Here is a 16,434-nt window from a genome sequence, read left to right as displayed (position 1 = left end):
GATTAAGAGTAGGTTAAATTAACAAGTGAGCTAAACCGTACTACTACATCTAATCATCAGGAACGGGCCAGCTAATACCAGAAAAGCAAACACTTAGCATTTTACAAGCAAGAAAAAGGCCACTGCTAACACATTCGCACTTCATGAGGCAAGCCTTGGTGAGCAGAGGGAGACAGAATTTAAGTCTTCACTCACTCCCTTGACCAGATGCCATTCTAGGTGGTACAACTGCACAACCTATACCAAAACCCTACCTTCAGGAGAGTGTCAGAGAAATGCATAGAATGGAAAAAACAATACATATTTAAACCACATATCTAACTCCAAGAGAACCTTAAAGCAATCAATCTTTTTTAAATAAGAAAGAAACTAAGTCAATAGCATCTGAGCAACAGATGAGAATTAAAGCAAAATCTGTTGGCTAATGGTAACAGCTTTGTGTTCTTTGTTGTTGAAAATGTGCATGTCGCAGCGACTACAATATGCTCACAAACTCAGATGCAAAAGGCTATGGAAAACAGTTGCTATTTTTACACTGAAGATAAAATCAAGCACCCCTTTCAGATCTTAATTTTGCTAAAATAGTGGAAGGAAACAAAACTCAAGGTGTTAGGTGTCTAAACGATCCAGATCCTGTGATTTCTACTATAGGAAAATAAAGAGTATATTGGACAATAAAGGCAAAAGCTGGCACTGTATTACGAGCAATGAAGTATGAACCTGCCAAATCAAATCATCTGAAATAAAATATAAAGTTAAGGTTTAATTTAGTAAGATTCTAGAGAATAGGATATGTGAAGCTTTAACAGTTTTTATATTTATAGACTATTTTAGTTAAATCTTTTTTATAGTGTTTTTCTTTAACACCTTAGAGGAAAGAGGAAACTCTTCCTTATAAATTACTATAATGTAAAAGTAGTAATAATAGTTATGATAATAACTATATTAGTTTTCTATTGATGCTGTAAAAAATATCACAAATGTAGTAGCTTAAACAACACAACTAAGCTAAAATGAAGAGGTTGGCAGGCTGCACTGCTCTCTGGATAACACGGAAAATGTCGGGCGCCCCAACGTGGCTGCTTGCCGCCTCCCCCTCGCTCCACATCTCTGCGGGCCAGAGCTGCGCGTGGCCAGTTGGAGGGCATGGTGCTGGGGACAGGCCCTGCGGCAGGGAGCCGCCTGGGGCCCCATGTGTCCTCTCGCCCCGCATGCTGGAATTGCCCCCAGGCCGCGTGCTGCCGCCTGTTTCCGGCTGTGTTGCTTCCATGATCCTGATTGGGTAATTTTTGAATCCCACTGTTGCTGATTGGATGTTAAAGCTTGTTGCTGATTGGATGTTAAAGCTTGTAAAGTTGATTGGATGCTTTTTGAGCCCTACCAAGGGCATAAAAGCAGGAGGAGAACAAAGAAGGGGTCAGAAGATCAGAAGACGGGAAGAGAGCTATGACACTTGCTGGGTTGAGCCAGCTGGCTGAATAAAGACTGTTCTCTGATTCTTTGTGAGCCGCTCTGTTCTTTCCCTGGTCAAGAACTGTAGCACTACCTGTACACTGGCCGCAACATGGATGGTCTCCTATGAGAATCCAATCCCTTGCCCTCGGGCCCACTGAGGAAAATCTGGGATAATCACCTTATCTTAAGGTCAGCTGATCAGCAGCTTTCATCTGCAACCTTAATTCTCCTTTGCCATGTAATATAACATCTATACAGCTACTGGGGATTGAGACATGGACATATTCAAGGGGTCATGATTATGTTTACTATAATAATTAACATGCATTAAATGTTTTATTACTTGCCAGGTACAGTTCTAAGCATATTATATAAAATAAAATATAATTCTCAGAAGAGTGGTAGAATCTATTGTTATATCATGGTTCGGATAATGAGACCGAGGCAAAAAAGGTTAAATAATTTTCTTAGTGTTACTTAAGTAGAAATTAGAGGAGCCAGGATTGAGCTCAGAAGTCCACATGCAGAACCTATGCTTTTAATCTCTCAACTCCATCACTTCAAAGACAAAATTATCATCTAAATATATAGCAACTGTATGTTGTCATTATTATCAAGATGCCTACCTAACTCATAGCCCATAAATGCTGGCCATCATTATTATTACCTAGAAGAAGAGCAAGTTTAAAACTCAATATGGCAGATACAAAGACAGAGTCAATAGAGACCATCAGGAACAATAAACAAATGGCTACTGAGAGGTTTGTTCCCATCTAGCATTTACTAGGCTATAAGTCACATTAAATAAAATGGACGGGAAGCCATTATTTTGGATTGAGCTCCTGCTCTAGGGCACAGAAGTCAAGACCAAACTAAAAAGAAGTCACTCTTGTTAGGTGCCATATAATCAAACTGAACTTAGAAATGGGCCAGTTTTCCATAAAACCAGAGATTCACAGCAACCAATCCAGAGAGGCCCAGTCAATCTGAGTTGGCATGGTAATCTCCCTTACTGTAGCCCTATAAGGAAAGTGATTTTGAAATGACCATTTTACTTTCTGCTTCTTGTTTCTGCTTTCTTCAGCCTATAAAGCTCATATCCTCTGCTTAGCCTACTGAAGTGCCTTTCTATTCCGTACATGGGATGCTGACCTATTTATGAATCACTAATAAAAGCCAATTAGATCTTTAAAACTCCATTTGTTGAAAATTTTGTTACTTAATAGTCAGATGACTACTATGACATCAGGCCTACTGGGGTAACCTCAGCCCAGGTGACAGAAGGACCACAGCCAGTCTTGCTACAACCTATCCAGGGGCATAATTACTCCTGAGGTTTTGAGCATGTGGACACTGGGCTGGCACTCTACGAGCAGTGGGAATGTAGCGGGAAGGCTCCCCGTGTCAGTGATGTTTGTATTCCCCAAATGTCAGTTGGCCGTTTCCAAGACATTTCCTTGTAAACTTATGGAATGGAACTTTCCTTTCTGTCTGGAAATTTGAGCTGAAGGCTCCAAACTGAGAATCACTGGTAACAAATACCACCTAGCATTCTTAAGAGATATTACCTCCTGAGGGTTTCATAAGAGTGGCCAAACTGGCCCCTCACCTCTCATCTCCCATCATTCACCTTCAGCCCATGGAATAGAACTGTGGAGATTAATGGATTTGATGGGAAATTATAAGAGTAAGGAAAGTAATGGAAAGGCATGCTTCTGCCTCCCACCCTCAACAAAATAAGAAAACCCCTCAGAGAATTTGGAGATGGTTCTATAAAAGGAGACTGTCACCCCATTTCCTACCTGTTTGCTTTGTGACTTACAAAAATGTACTGACCCTCCCTTCTCCGTGCATGAGTGCATTTTTGGGAAAGTTTGACACGTGCCCCTAGAATGGAGGGACCCAAAGCCACTGCTTGACTCACCCTGGAGAGGTCTGAAGATGCAAGGCTGGGTGGAGAGTCTCTAGAGCAGGGGGAGGAGGAAGAGGGACAGCAGGAACAAGCTGTACTTGCATCACTGGAGGGGCATTTGGACGGGCGAGACAGCAGTATTTCCAGTGAGCCAAGCACATGCTACAGCAGTAGGTTAGGCTAGAGCCATCTCCAACTGCCACCATCCAAGAAGTCTACTAGCTGGGGTGAGGAGACTCCAGAGGTGTGTTGTCTGAGGTCAGAAGCTAAGGGTCAGAAGTTGTTGAGAAAATGAATCTCTTACATTTGTGACTGGCACCATAAGAGGCCCCCTGAAAAACCCACAAAGGTTCACCGATGGCCAGATTATCGCAGATATACCAGTTAAATAAAACTCTATCCCATTTAATATTGCCTTTCCTCACCCCTGGTTCCAAGACCAAAAGGTAGGAGGAGGTAGACTCCTGCCCCCACCACACTGCTATGTCTGAGGGGCAGGGAGGAAGAAAGTTTTGATTTACAGTGGATTGAATGTTTTAGCCCACGACAAACAGGTTGTTTTATTAGCTGAAAGTGACCAGAAAGCTGAAATCGCATCAAGGTGTGGAGAAGGCAGACTTAACAGTGCACATTTGAAAGTACATGCAGGAGAAGAAACCACGCTGTTTTCTGACCGCTCCCTGCTCTGCCAGCCTACTCCAGGCATCCGCGGCACACGAAATCCCCTCTCACAGCCTCCCTGGGTTAGCAGAGCACGTGTGCTGGCCTCGCTTTACAGGTGAGGAAAGCGAGGCTCAGGGAAGCTCAGCAATGTGTGCAGAGGGTTGTGGATTCAGACCAGGGGCATCTGACCCCAGACCCTGTGACATCTTCACTACATTGTGATGCCTTTGTAGGTGACAGCTCACGTGCCCAAAGGCCTGGCCACTGCACACCGAAGGTCATGGGGGCTGAGGTTCATCTACCTTGCCACCTCTGATTCAAAGGAGCTATTCCATAGCTAACAGTTAGGCCTCCCTTGCCCCTCGCTTTCCCCGTGCTGATGGCAGCAGCATTGCATTTATCCGCATGACACCATGCTACTAAGGACTGTATGCACTGCCCACGCCTCCACTGAGTGTTGGCCTTCCTTTGATAATGGACTTATGCAGTGTCCTGTCATCACCGAAGCTTCAGGAGCTGCCCCCAAAGGCTCCTCTGCCTCTGCAGAAAAGGAACAAGCACATTCATAGTTTCGATTTTTATGCAGTTAGCTGAAAATAGGGAAAACTTGCACTTTTTTCTGAGTACACAGAAAGGAGTGATTGCACCAGAAGAAACAAAAAGAAAGAGCAAACCCAGCTTTGCTGTCAAAGCAGGCCCCTACCTCAGCATGGCACCAAATCCCTTCTTCTTCATTTTCCTTTCTGGGTCTTCGTTCTCCTCCTTGCGCTTTTTCTCCTTGACTTTCAACTTGCCCTTCTCCTTTTTCTTCTCCTTCTCTTTCGTTTTTTTGACTTTCCTGGCTTTATTTTCCATGTCCTGTAGCTCAGAGTTCCCCTGAGGGGCAGATTCACAATTCAGAGCTCCATGGCCAGAATGAGAGCTCTTATCAGACAACCCGTCTGCACAGAGAAAAAAATAATCAATACGCATGGTTGAGGCGCTTGCGGTTAATATATAAAGGAAAGCTAAAAATGCAAAATACAGAAGAATGAATAAAAGCACTCCCGAGTTCTATACTTCTATGTAGGTACTTGCACCCTTTGAAGACAGGACTGCCTAAATCTGGTTACTTCAAGCAAGGTTGATGCTGGGAGGGGGACGCCTGGTTGGCTTGGTGGTGTGAAAGGCTTGCTATGTGCAGAAGCACTAATCTCTCTGAAAGCTGGCTTGTTAACCTTGATCAGCTCAGAAAGCCCACATGCTGGGAAACAAACAGAGCGAATTTATTTGGAGGAGAGGTTTTTGAGTACAAATATAACCCAACTGTTTCTACCCAATTAATGCAGTCAGAGTCCTGGATTGATGCTGCCTCTAATGACTCCAATGAGAATGTCAAGAAATGCACACTTAGTGCTCCTACCCTAAGGGTAAATGACAGTTGGTCCTTGTAGAAAAGTGAAGGAGAACATTTCTTTAGCATTGCACTGTAAAATAAATTGCATATTGCGTTCTCCAATTCCATGTTCATTAAGCCAAAGGGCAAAACATATCAGGAAATGAATTACTTTTAATATCAAAACTATAATTGTGATCCCTAAATCATTTTTTCTCTGTAGTTAAGCACACATTCTTGCTTATGATTTGCAGATAATAATGAGATGAAGAAATCATTTAAGGAAACATTATCGCCCTACCAGCTTCGAATTCTTCGGGTCCATCGTAAGATTTGTCTATGGCTGCTCTGAAGCTCTCGTTGCAGCCTCGGCCCCGAACCATGTGTGGTCGGGGCCTGTGGAAGGGAAGTTCGTTCTTCCTGACCTCGGCCACGGCAGTCTGCAGACTCTCCAAGGAACTGGACTTTTTCAAACCCAGAGTTGGACCAAAATCTTTGCTTGGAGATTCTGGAAAAGAAAGGGTAAAAGGTCACTTTTCTCCTAAAGAGGCCGTGTAACATAATGAAAATGCTTGTTGTTGTAAGAATATTTCTGTTTGGGCATCTTACAAAAGGGGTGTTACGTGGGTGGGAGTTGGAGTTAAACTCAGGTTTGCTACCTTTTGTAAATCTCAAGCAAGTGGCTTGACTTCTCTGAGCCTCAGTTTCCTTTTCTAAAGTTGTGGTAAGATTTAAAATGACAACCTATATTACATAGAGAGATTTATATGTACATATGTCTATATGCACATTCATGCATCTGAAAGGATGTAGCCACCTATAGAGGGTATATGTGTGTGAATGAGTGATTATGTACGAGAGTATATGTACACACACGTACACGCATATACACACACAGCACCTAACATAATGAGTTATGTTATGAGTTACTCTTTTCGTACCCATCCTAGGCACTCCCACACATTATGCCTTTTATTATTTCCACGGTTGTTTATACAATTATTAAGGAACATACTGTGCATAGAAATCAAAGTACATTGAAGTGATTGTGATTTTGTGATTAAACACTTTATCTTACCCTAGTGGCTATTAACGTGTGGTAAATGCAATTTATTTAATCAATCAATAAATAAAGCGAAGCAAGAAAGAGAACAACTTTTCTGTGTCAATGCTATTGTTCTGAATGCATTCCTATTTGGGTATTTAGAAAAAGGGCAACCTTATTATATGACAAAATTACAAAACAGAAAAAACAACCCATACATGAATTTTCACATAATCTCCTTTCTGATATGCAATGTCTTTCATTTGTACTGTTTGTCTAGCCCTGTGCCTGCCCCCTCCCACTCTATTCCTTGACCCCCTTTCCCACCCCCAGCCAGTCTCCCAATTACCAATAACAGGATTAGGCTGTATAAATATTAGCAGCACAAGGATTATTTTTAAAGATGGAAGAAATTCCATCATGGCTCTTATGTCCACATTCAAAGCTTCTCCACCAGGGCCAAGGCTCATGGCCCTCTGCAGGAGATTATGAAGGAGATTATTGTCCTGAAGGAACTACACTGACGTTTCTGGAAATAAACTACTGCACAGTTTTTCAATAGATAGAGACTGAATACAAATTAAGGATTATGTACATAAAGTACCTACTTCCATGCCTAGCACATAGTAAGGCTCAATAAATGGCACTACCTTTTGTTACCATCACTACTTTTCCTTCTACTACTACCACTGCTATGAACACTACTACTCATTGCTTAACACAGTATTAGGTAATACCAGGAATATAAAAGAAATACAACAAAGGCCTAATATATATACACCCACATAAAGTTAAATAGCAATACACACCCTTCCAAATGTCCTGAACATGTTAAAAATAGTCAAAATAATGGCAATAACGCTAACAGCTAACAATGCATGGAGTCTGTGTTAAGCACTATTCTAAGTGCTTCACCTATATGAACTTACTACCTATATGACCTTACTATAATCCTTGCAGTTGTCCTACTGGCACAACTACCGTTAGCGTCCTTTAACAGATGAAGAAATTCAGGTATAGAGCAGCGAAATAACTTGTCTAATATTAGACAATAGGCGCCCAAACTGGAAACTGACCTGAGAGAGACTGACTACAGCATTTTAGCTCTATACTATATACTTTACTGCCTGAGGATGTATTTGGTCTCCACCTTCTACTTAATTACGGTCAAGCTACTTAAACTGGCCTACATATCCCTCATCTCTAAAATAAGAAAATCTGTCTAGATTAGCACAGGAGCTGAGTCAAGAAGGCAAACTACAAAAATTAGATATTGCTTTTGAGTTTCATCATTAACATTACAGGAGGTAATTTTGCACTTTGAACAATATACCTGATGACGATAAACACTGCTTTTTATAGGTGACAGTGCATATTCAGTAAATGCAACAGAGATAAGACTAAGCCAAAAAATTATAAGAAATTTTGGGGACAAATTTCAGGTGTTACTTGCAAGTCATAAATACTGAGGATATGTACGTTACTATTAAATCCAGAAAGAGGCATATTTCTTATATTCCCAGGAAGGAAGGTATTTGAAGAAACAGAAATTGAATAAGATCATTTCTGACAAGAAAACAAAAGGCAACACAGAGGTTTAGGAGTATTGAAGCAACAGTAAAAGCTTTGAAGTTTACAGAAAATATTTTACACCATCAACCCCTAGGGATGTCTGACATGAAGTTTGGGGGAAACATGAAGATGAAAACTATCTGAGAAAGACTAGATCCTCTGTCAACAACAGTATCCATCTTTTATTTATTAATTGCCATCCAGGAGATTATATTAGAGCCCAAACTGTAAGCATTCATGTCAACCTTTAGCAGTAAATTCCAAGGAACATGAAAGTGAATAAATCGTCCAAGATATAAAGCATACTATCTAAAAGGAGCTCATCTAAAGCTCAGCAAGAAGTCATATCTGAGAAGGAACAAATACATTGTTATTCATTCTAAGCAAACTGAATATTAAGGATTCATGGATTTTGCAGGATTAATAGAGCTGGCAATTCATTCACTTTTTTATAAATAGAAGGCACAAATCAGAAGTACCAAATGACGTTGGGCAGCATTACAGCCTAGCTCTATTAAATGTAATACATTGTAAAATTAAACGCAAAAAGGGCGGATGAGTTCTAGGTTGCTAAATGTGGACCCAGAGGTTTTGAGGCTTGGAACAAAAGTTTCTATTTATTCCTGGGGAATAAACAGGATGCAGCAATAGATGAGAGACTGGTGTTACAGAGGAGAACCCCAAATCCGGAAAGTCCTTACAAGGACTTACAAGTACAGTGAACTGACTGATCTGGGGGCTCTGCCTGATCAGGGCTCCACATGTTCTCGCTTCTGACAGAAGATCCAGGTACCATCTGGGGAAGGGATTTTTATGTCAATTGATGGGCATCAGTGTTAAATTCCAATAGAATATTCAGAATAAAGTACCTTCTCATGTAAAGATTGCGGGGAGTACAATAAATTGTCACGTTCAATCCCTCTTCCCTACTCCTACTCTCACCAATTTCAGTTTAGGTTGACACTGTATAGAAAATTTTACAGCTTTTAGAATGTGAAGATTCACTGTCAGTTTCTAGCTTCACCATTTACACAATTCATATGTTTTTCTAGGCTTCCACCAAAAGTAGAGGTCTCTTTGAAGCGAGTAATTTATCAAAATCAAAACCTCAGTCACTCAATCCCATTGAGGTCATCCCAAAATATGATAACTGTTCACATTTTCATGTGTAGCTGATGTGGCATTGGCTCTGGCTGATTTTAAACAATTTTCTCAGAGACTGATCTATGAATACCACGTGTTATCAGTCATGGGATGGACCCTGTCCAAATTTGAGCATTTACTTGTCCCATTTTGAGCATCTACAGAAATAATCTGAATATGACTGTTCAATGATTTCCAGGCCAGCTTTAGTTGCAAATGCCAAGGAATAAATCTTTCTCCAAACTCTAGTCGCCAGGCTTTATTTTTTAACCTATGACTTCATATCCAGTGACCATGTTCTCTAAGATCTACTTGAACTTACCTTTCCCTCACAGACATGAACTTGACATATACTAACTTCATGAAACAAATAATAATTATCAAGGGTGCTAAAAGAAGGATCTTGTATGATTTTGACAAAAATTATTTTCAAGGTGGTCTAATAAAAATATTCTTAATATCATGTGCCAAATTTTCTCTTAAATTGAAAGGCCCATAAAGAAATACCACTGAAATAATTTTTTTAAAAATAGATGTTATAGCACTTTTGAAGAGTTTCTGTTCCCAAATGAAGGATTGGCTTGACGTGGTCCAGGAAGACTTCCCCACACAGAGCAGAGGGAAATTCAAGGTCATGTCTTCTGGACACACCAATCCTCAGATACCTTCACTATTCCCTTTCATCCAGAAAAACAGCGTTATGAACAGAATGGATGCACACACGCTCCCCAAGACTAAAGATTTAAAAGAGTTGTGCCAGGAGAAATGCCCACCATTTCTCCATTGGGCATGATAAAGATGGCAAGAGCCCCCATAGAGCACTACCATCTAGGTGGAGAGGTGCTCCTTGGAAACAGATTCTGAAAATACTTAGAAACTGCTGCCCCAGCTTTCTAGGTAGAAAGCCCCATTTCAACATACCATGGAATAGAACATCCTTCCTAAAGGGAGGATTGTTTGGATGTGGACCTCAGTTTCTCTGACTCAGTCCTGGACTCCTGCCCCTCACCTACAGGTGAGGACTGCTATTGGTTCTCTACAGGCAACTGATTAGAATAATAGAGAATAAAGCTTTCTGGAGGGTAGTGGTTAACAGTGAACCACTAAAAGGAGGCTGTATATATTCAAACTCTCCCCACTCTGCCGATTGCTTTTTGAGTTATTAAACTCTGTGCCTTGGTTTCCTTATCTGTAAAGTGATGCTAAAACAAGCATAAAAGAGTACCTGGCACAGAGTGCATGCTCATAAAGCATTGGTGATAATTATAGTCACTGTCACTTCTGTGCCACCTCTAAACATCTGACTGAGTGAAATCCTAAAGCAATTGATTTGGTTCAATCCATCATTGCATTCTTAAACATGACAATGTCTTCCACAAAAAGCTAAAAAGGACTTCATAAAGATATACTATCCTTTTTATTTAAAAATTACACTGGTTTTATTTCAAACAATTCCTTACATTCCTTCTTTTGAAATAAGGTATATATATTCATCTGTTCATCACATATAGGGAGGCTATTCTTGGGAAGATTAATAGTAGAGTCTCGGTTGCCCTTCCCCTTAGGCTATAATCACTTAATTAGTCTGAGATTTAATTGGCAATGTTTGAACTTCCCACTCTAGCATTAAAATCTCACAATAAAAGAATGCCTTAATCCAGAAGACCAGTAATTGGATCTTCCATTATTGATGAAATTGTTTCCAATACATTCTGTATTAAAAAATAAGGAATTATTTTGGGGAAGGTGTTGACTTCCAGATATGTGGCAAGTTTTGCTTTCTATTATAGAGCCTTCTAATTAACAAATACTTATGATAAATTAACAATAAATAATGTATTAATTTGTACGTTTCAATAACATCAATGGCCCTCAAGGCACTTAGTGAAAATTAATTAAGTTACAGTCCTTCCTTCTAAAAAAAATAAAGGGATTGTGCCCAGTAGTAAATTAGGGATCAAAATTATTGTCATGCTATGCAGGGGTCACAGCAAGAAACCTGAGAAGGCTGGGAATTTGTCAAGAGAGATTGCTTTTAGTATCAGTTTGGTCTTTGCTTTATTACGAGCAGTGAACTTGGGCAAACACAATAGAAATGCCTTACCTGCTTCATGGGGAGCTGTGATGTGAAATTAATAGATATAAAACTCTTTGAATAAAAAACTATTATAAATTCCAAGCAGGAAGTCACAATACCACTTTATTCTCCAACATACTTTACTTTGTCTTTTCATTTTAAATTACACTCACTGAAATTTTTGTATATTTGATTTTTTTAGTAGATTCTCTACAGGCAAAATGTCTTATGTGCTTTAGTAGATATCACTGCAAATCCATTAGCCTTTAAAAAAAATTCTCCATAATATCCAAATGTATAATTTCCCAAATTATGTTATCTGTGCTAACTGTGTCCATAATGGGTCTAATTACCTTCTTGCCTATCTCAGTATTCCAAATATTGATCATCATTCCAAGCTTATCACAGTGTTCCGTTTCCTATTCATTACCAAGGGCATAATGCAATCTGGCTTTACATTATCTGCTGTCATTTAGGTCTCAGCTCTTTACTGGCAATTTCCAAGTTCTCCAAGAGCAGAATTTTTTTCTTTTAAGTCTCGTAAATCCCAGGGTCTTTTATCATTTCCTGAAATTCATGTCAAAATGTTCAATAATGAACTTCTTATTAAGATTCATACATTTGCATAATCTCCCCTACCCCTGCCTTTGAACACTTTTTATTTCAAAGGGAAAAAAATCCAGAGAAAATACGTGAAGATTATGTGAACAAACAAATTTCTTGATTATGAGTATGAACGTGGTCCTCCAAATGTCTTCAAATGTTCGTCAAGTACTGTTATACATTTTTATTTTTCTTACTAAAAATTCCTTCTTTTATAAACTAAAAGTTCAAATCTAATGCCATGTTGGCATTTCTTTCCTGGACTAAAATTATATCCCCAAAACAATGAATAGTGAATTCATTACACCAAAAATATTCTCATGACACTTTTTCTTTTTTCTCTATCCTGCAGGTAAGAAAAGAGAATCTATGGTTCAACTTGGTGGTAAACTATTTCTAAAAGATATATGACCATATCTGTCACTAGATTCTGTTAAAGCAACTGAAGATCTCAAACAATCATATTCCCAATAGACTAGTTTATTTTAATCTTTTGTTTTCATCCTGCTGCCTTAGAAAAACTCTACTGTATTAAAAAACAAACAAAAATAAATCTGCATTTAAGATGATAGTGGATTGAAAATTAACTAAATAGCATTGGTCCCTGGAAGGGAAATGTGGCTACTTAAAGGAAAATACTACCTTTATTACTTAAATAAGTTAAAAAAAAAAAAGACTAATTTGAAGGTCAAATAAACCGAAGTGGCAAACTTTCCCACCTGTGAAATCGGATCAATGGACGCTACCTACATTGTTTTATCCTCGTTGATTTTTGTATCCTCAGCAAGGAGTATACTAAACAAATATTTGCTGTAGAAATAAAGGAACAGGAAGGTAAAGGATAGTTACCACAGTTGGATGTCCCTTTTTGTCAGTGGTGTGAGGCTGAACAAAGTTCTTCCTGGAGAAACACATCTCACAATGGCTGCACTTCCTCCAAGCTCCCATACAGCTTCCTGTTATTTCTTAATGCAGCCCTTAGGTTCTTTTGCACCACTTTCAAGAATTGAATAATTTCTACCCTACCTATAATTATTCACTAATCTCTATATTTTGCCTTTCTTTCTATATTAGTTATTCCTTTTGCCTAACTTCTTTCTGTAATATTAATCTTTTCTGCCATTTCCACCTCATGTGCAAGTTAGTCTAATTTTTACCTGCTGCCAAGAACACCTTTATGTGTCTTCCAATTCCTCTTTTTATATCTGGGTAACAGGCTTTTCATTCTGAACACAGACCATTGCAATGATTTCCCCCATTCCTTTTACCATTTACTCTTTATATGTCTTGCTATAACAAAACCTCTTTCTCCTGCTTTTCATTGTTGAATGGCTTATATCTTCATGTGGGTTGTACACTACAGCACTCTCAAAATAAAGTATAATATAAAGAATTCTGATAAGTTTCTTCAAAAACTATTAGCATACCCAAAAAGGTCAAAGTGTGATTGATTTCTTGGAGGGTTCCTACGTGAAAATATTTTACATGTTGTACAGACTGAGCACTTATATTTTTTAAGATCAGACATAAATTTTATATTTTTTGTGTGTATTTCTCTCCCTTTTATACCTAACTGTACTTGAAAAAAAACAGCCTTCAAATTCTCAATTACTGAATTATTTACAGAACTGATAGAAAGTGAGGTTTTTCAGTTTTGTGTTAATATGAGTAAGAATTTCTTTATAGATCTACTTTAAACAAGGTTTCCATCTAATGTCAAAATGTCAAGCCAAAATCAAATCAGCTATCAATGAGTGTTTACTGAGTATTTTTTGTGGCTCAGAACTGTGCTTGGTCCTAAGAGGAATGGAAGATATGTGTAACAGTAACTCACATTTCCTGTGGCTTTATAGTTTACCAAATTCATTCCTCTGCAAAGTGAGATGACATCATATACAACTCATCTAACCCAAATTCACATGTATGCTCAAGATGAGAGACTGCTCAAAAGGCGGTGAGAAGAAGGGCAGGATAGAAATAACTTTAGAAATAATGAGGGCAATTTCATTCACCATCCCTCTCAGTGAGTGTGCCCTAAAGAGAGTATGTGTCTAGGACAGAGCAGCTTGGAGAAATGAACTATTCTTGGAAGGTCTTTGCTTGCCTCTTATGCTGTGAACATCTCATCTCAACACACTGAGTATGATTCTGGTGTTTCAAGATTCATATTTCTCACATGTGCCTTAGTTTGGGCTTCTATAACAAAAATAGCATGGACTAGATGGCTTATAAACAACAGAAATTTCTCACAGTCCTGGAGGCTGAGAAGTTCAAGATCAAGGCACCAACAGATTTGGCCTCTGGCGAGGGCCTGCTTCCTGGTCTAATAGATGATCATCTTCTCATTATGTCCTCACATGGTGAAAGGTGTGAGAGAACTCTTTTTCATATCAGCATTAATCCTTTTCATGAGGGCTACACACTAGTAGAGGGAATGTATGGATGCCTACACACAGGCAATGAATGGATGCCACCAAAGCTGGCACCTCTGCCCTCTGGAGGTGTGGCCATTGTGGCCCACGCCGCACTAGGTCCCTCTGGAGCTATACCTGGGGTGGCCTAGGAATTAGGCACTAGACCATAGGGAGCAGGACATGTGGTATTTGGCTGCACTGGGCCATGTGCTGAGGTCCCAAAGGACCGGCAGCCCTTGCTTTGAAACTGCTGTCTCCAGGGCCCTTGTACTCTGAGCCTGTGGTGGGAAGGGCAGCCCTGATGACCTCTAAATTCCCTTCAGGGTCTTTCTTCTCTTGATTGGAGAATAGTTCCTGGCTTCTGTTGAGATAGCTGATCCATATTAAACTCCTCGACTACACCCTTAGTGTTCTCTCCCAAATGGGCTTTCTCATCCTTTTCAATATGGATAGGCTAAGAATTACCTAAATCTTTAAGTTCTGCTTCCATTTTGATTGACAGTTCCATTTCTAAGTATTATCTCTCTTTTTGCATTTTACTATATACCATAAGCAGCCAGGAAAAGCCATGTTGCGCCTTTGACACTGCTTAGAAATAGCTTTAGCTAAATATCCAATTTCATCACTTGCAAGTTCTACCTTCCATAAAACACTAGAACATGAATACCATGCAGCCAAGTTCTCTGCCACTTTATATCAAGGATGGCCTTTCCTCCAGGTTCCAATAACATGTTCCTCATTTCCACCTGAGACCTCATCAGAATGTCCTTTACCATTCATATTTCAAACACATTCTATTCAGGATAACTTGGGTATCCTCTAAGAAGACTGACGCTTTCCCTCCTCTTTTGGGGATCCCTCACCAGAATCATCTTTAAAAGTCTGTTCATGGCAATGCAGGCTTTTTCTAGAATGCTCTTCAAAACTCTTTTAGCTGCTACCCATTACCTGATACCAAGGCTGCCTTCGAATTTTTAGGTATCTGTTACAGCAGCACCTACTTCTTGGTACCATTTGGGCTGCTATAACAAAATTCCATAAACTGGCTTATGAACAACAGAAATTTATTTCTCACAGTTCTAGAGGCTGGGCAGTCTAAGGTCTAGGGGCCACATCTGGTGAGGGTCTGCTTGTTCATGGGACTCTGCATAACCCTGAGGCAGTGCAGGACATGACATGGTAAGGGGCTCATAAGTGACAGCCAAAATGGCTTTTATAACCTATTAATCCATTAATCCATAAATCCATTCATGAGGGCTCAACCCTCATGACCCAATCATCTCCCAAAGGTCCCACCTCTCAGTATTGCTGCACTAGGGACTAAGTTTCAAGGCACAGGCAGATTGGTGTCTGTTGAGAGTTTATTTCCTAGTTCATTGATAGCCATCTTTTTGTCATACCCTCACATGGTGGAAGGTGCAAGGGCATTCCCAGAAGTCTCCCTGGGATAAGGGTACTAATCCCATTCATGAGGAATCCAGCAATATGACCTAATCACTTTCCAAAGACCCCACCTCCATTGGTTAGGATTTCAATATATGAATTTTGGGGGACACAAACATTTAGTCTATGGGAATGTGTCAATCCTTAAATATAAGCCATATATTTCATCTGGTGTTTGATTGAAGAAATGGCTATCTGTTTGAAACAATAATTTTGTATTCTCTACTGTAGGGTGAATTTATAGAATTTCCAATGGTAATTTGTGATTTCCCTTTACATTCCTGAGAAGCAATGCCTCAGTACTATATCTCATGTAAATTTCACATCAAATACTCAACTCTCTTCCAATTCCTCTTTTTAGTTCCCTGAGTGTGTAGACAAGAAAATGCCATCCTACTGACTTGGCAAAGCTACTCAGATACTACATGAGGCTTTCCTGAAGAAACCTTGAGCTAAAGTTCCTTCCATTTTCTTTGCTGTCTCACAAATAAAGGATTAAACACCTACTTTACACAAAAAATTCTAAACCATGTGCAGAGCAAAGAGGAACACACATGAAGTAATAACACCAAAGAATATAGAGCAGACACTTAAAGTTCAAGAAGGATCCATCTGAGGGCAGAAGAGGTAACCAAATTTTAGAAAATAAAAATGTGTAGATTCCTGGATTTTTCTGGAGGCATATTTTTAATGGCGGTCATGTTATTTCTTCACTACACTAATTAACTGCCT

At 39.4% G+C, this 16,434-nt stretch overlaps 1 protein-coding gene across 1 annotated transcript in view; it reads right to left on the bottom strand.

The window, feature by feature from the left end:
- PARD3B (par-3 family cell polarity regulator beta) overlaps positions 1-16,434 on the bottom strand; it is a 970,516-nt gene that overhangs the window by 280,567 nt on the left and 673,515 nt on the right. The window contains exons 17-18 of the mRNA XM_076005852.1: positions 5,707-5,913; positions 4,734-4,971 (exon numbers count right to left, since the gene is read on the bottom strand). Of these exons, the coding sequence (XP_075861967.1) occupies positions 4,734-4,971; positions 5,707-5,913 (445 nt within the window). The remainder of the gene's footprint in view (positions 1-4,733; positions 4,972-5,706; positions 5,914-16,434) is intronic.

This window comes from Microcebus murinus, chromosome 8 (genome assembly GCF_040939455.1).
Source record: "Microcebus murinus isolate Inina chromosome 8, M.murinus_Inina_mat1.0, whole genome shotgun sequence".
NCBI classification, from domain to species: domain Eukaryota; kingdom Metazoa; phylum Chordata; class Mammalia; order Primates; family Cheirogaleidae; genus Microcebus; species Microcebus murinus.
Note: the sequence above shows the minus strand (reverse complement) of the source record. Positions and strands in the feature narration are given on the sequence as shown.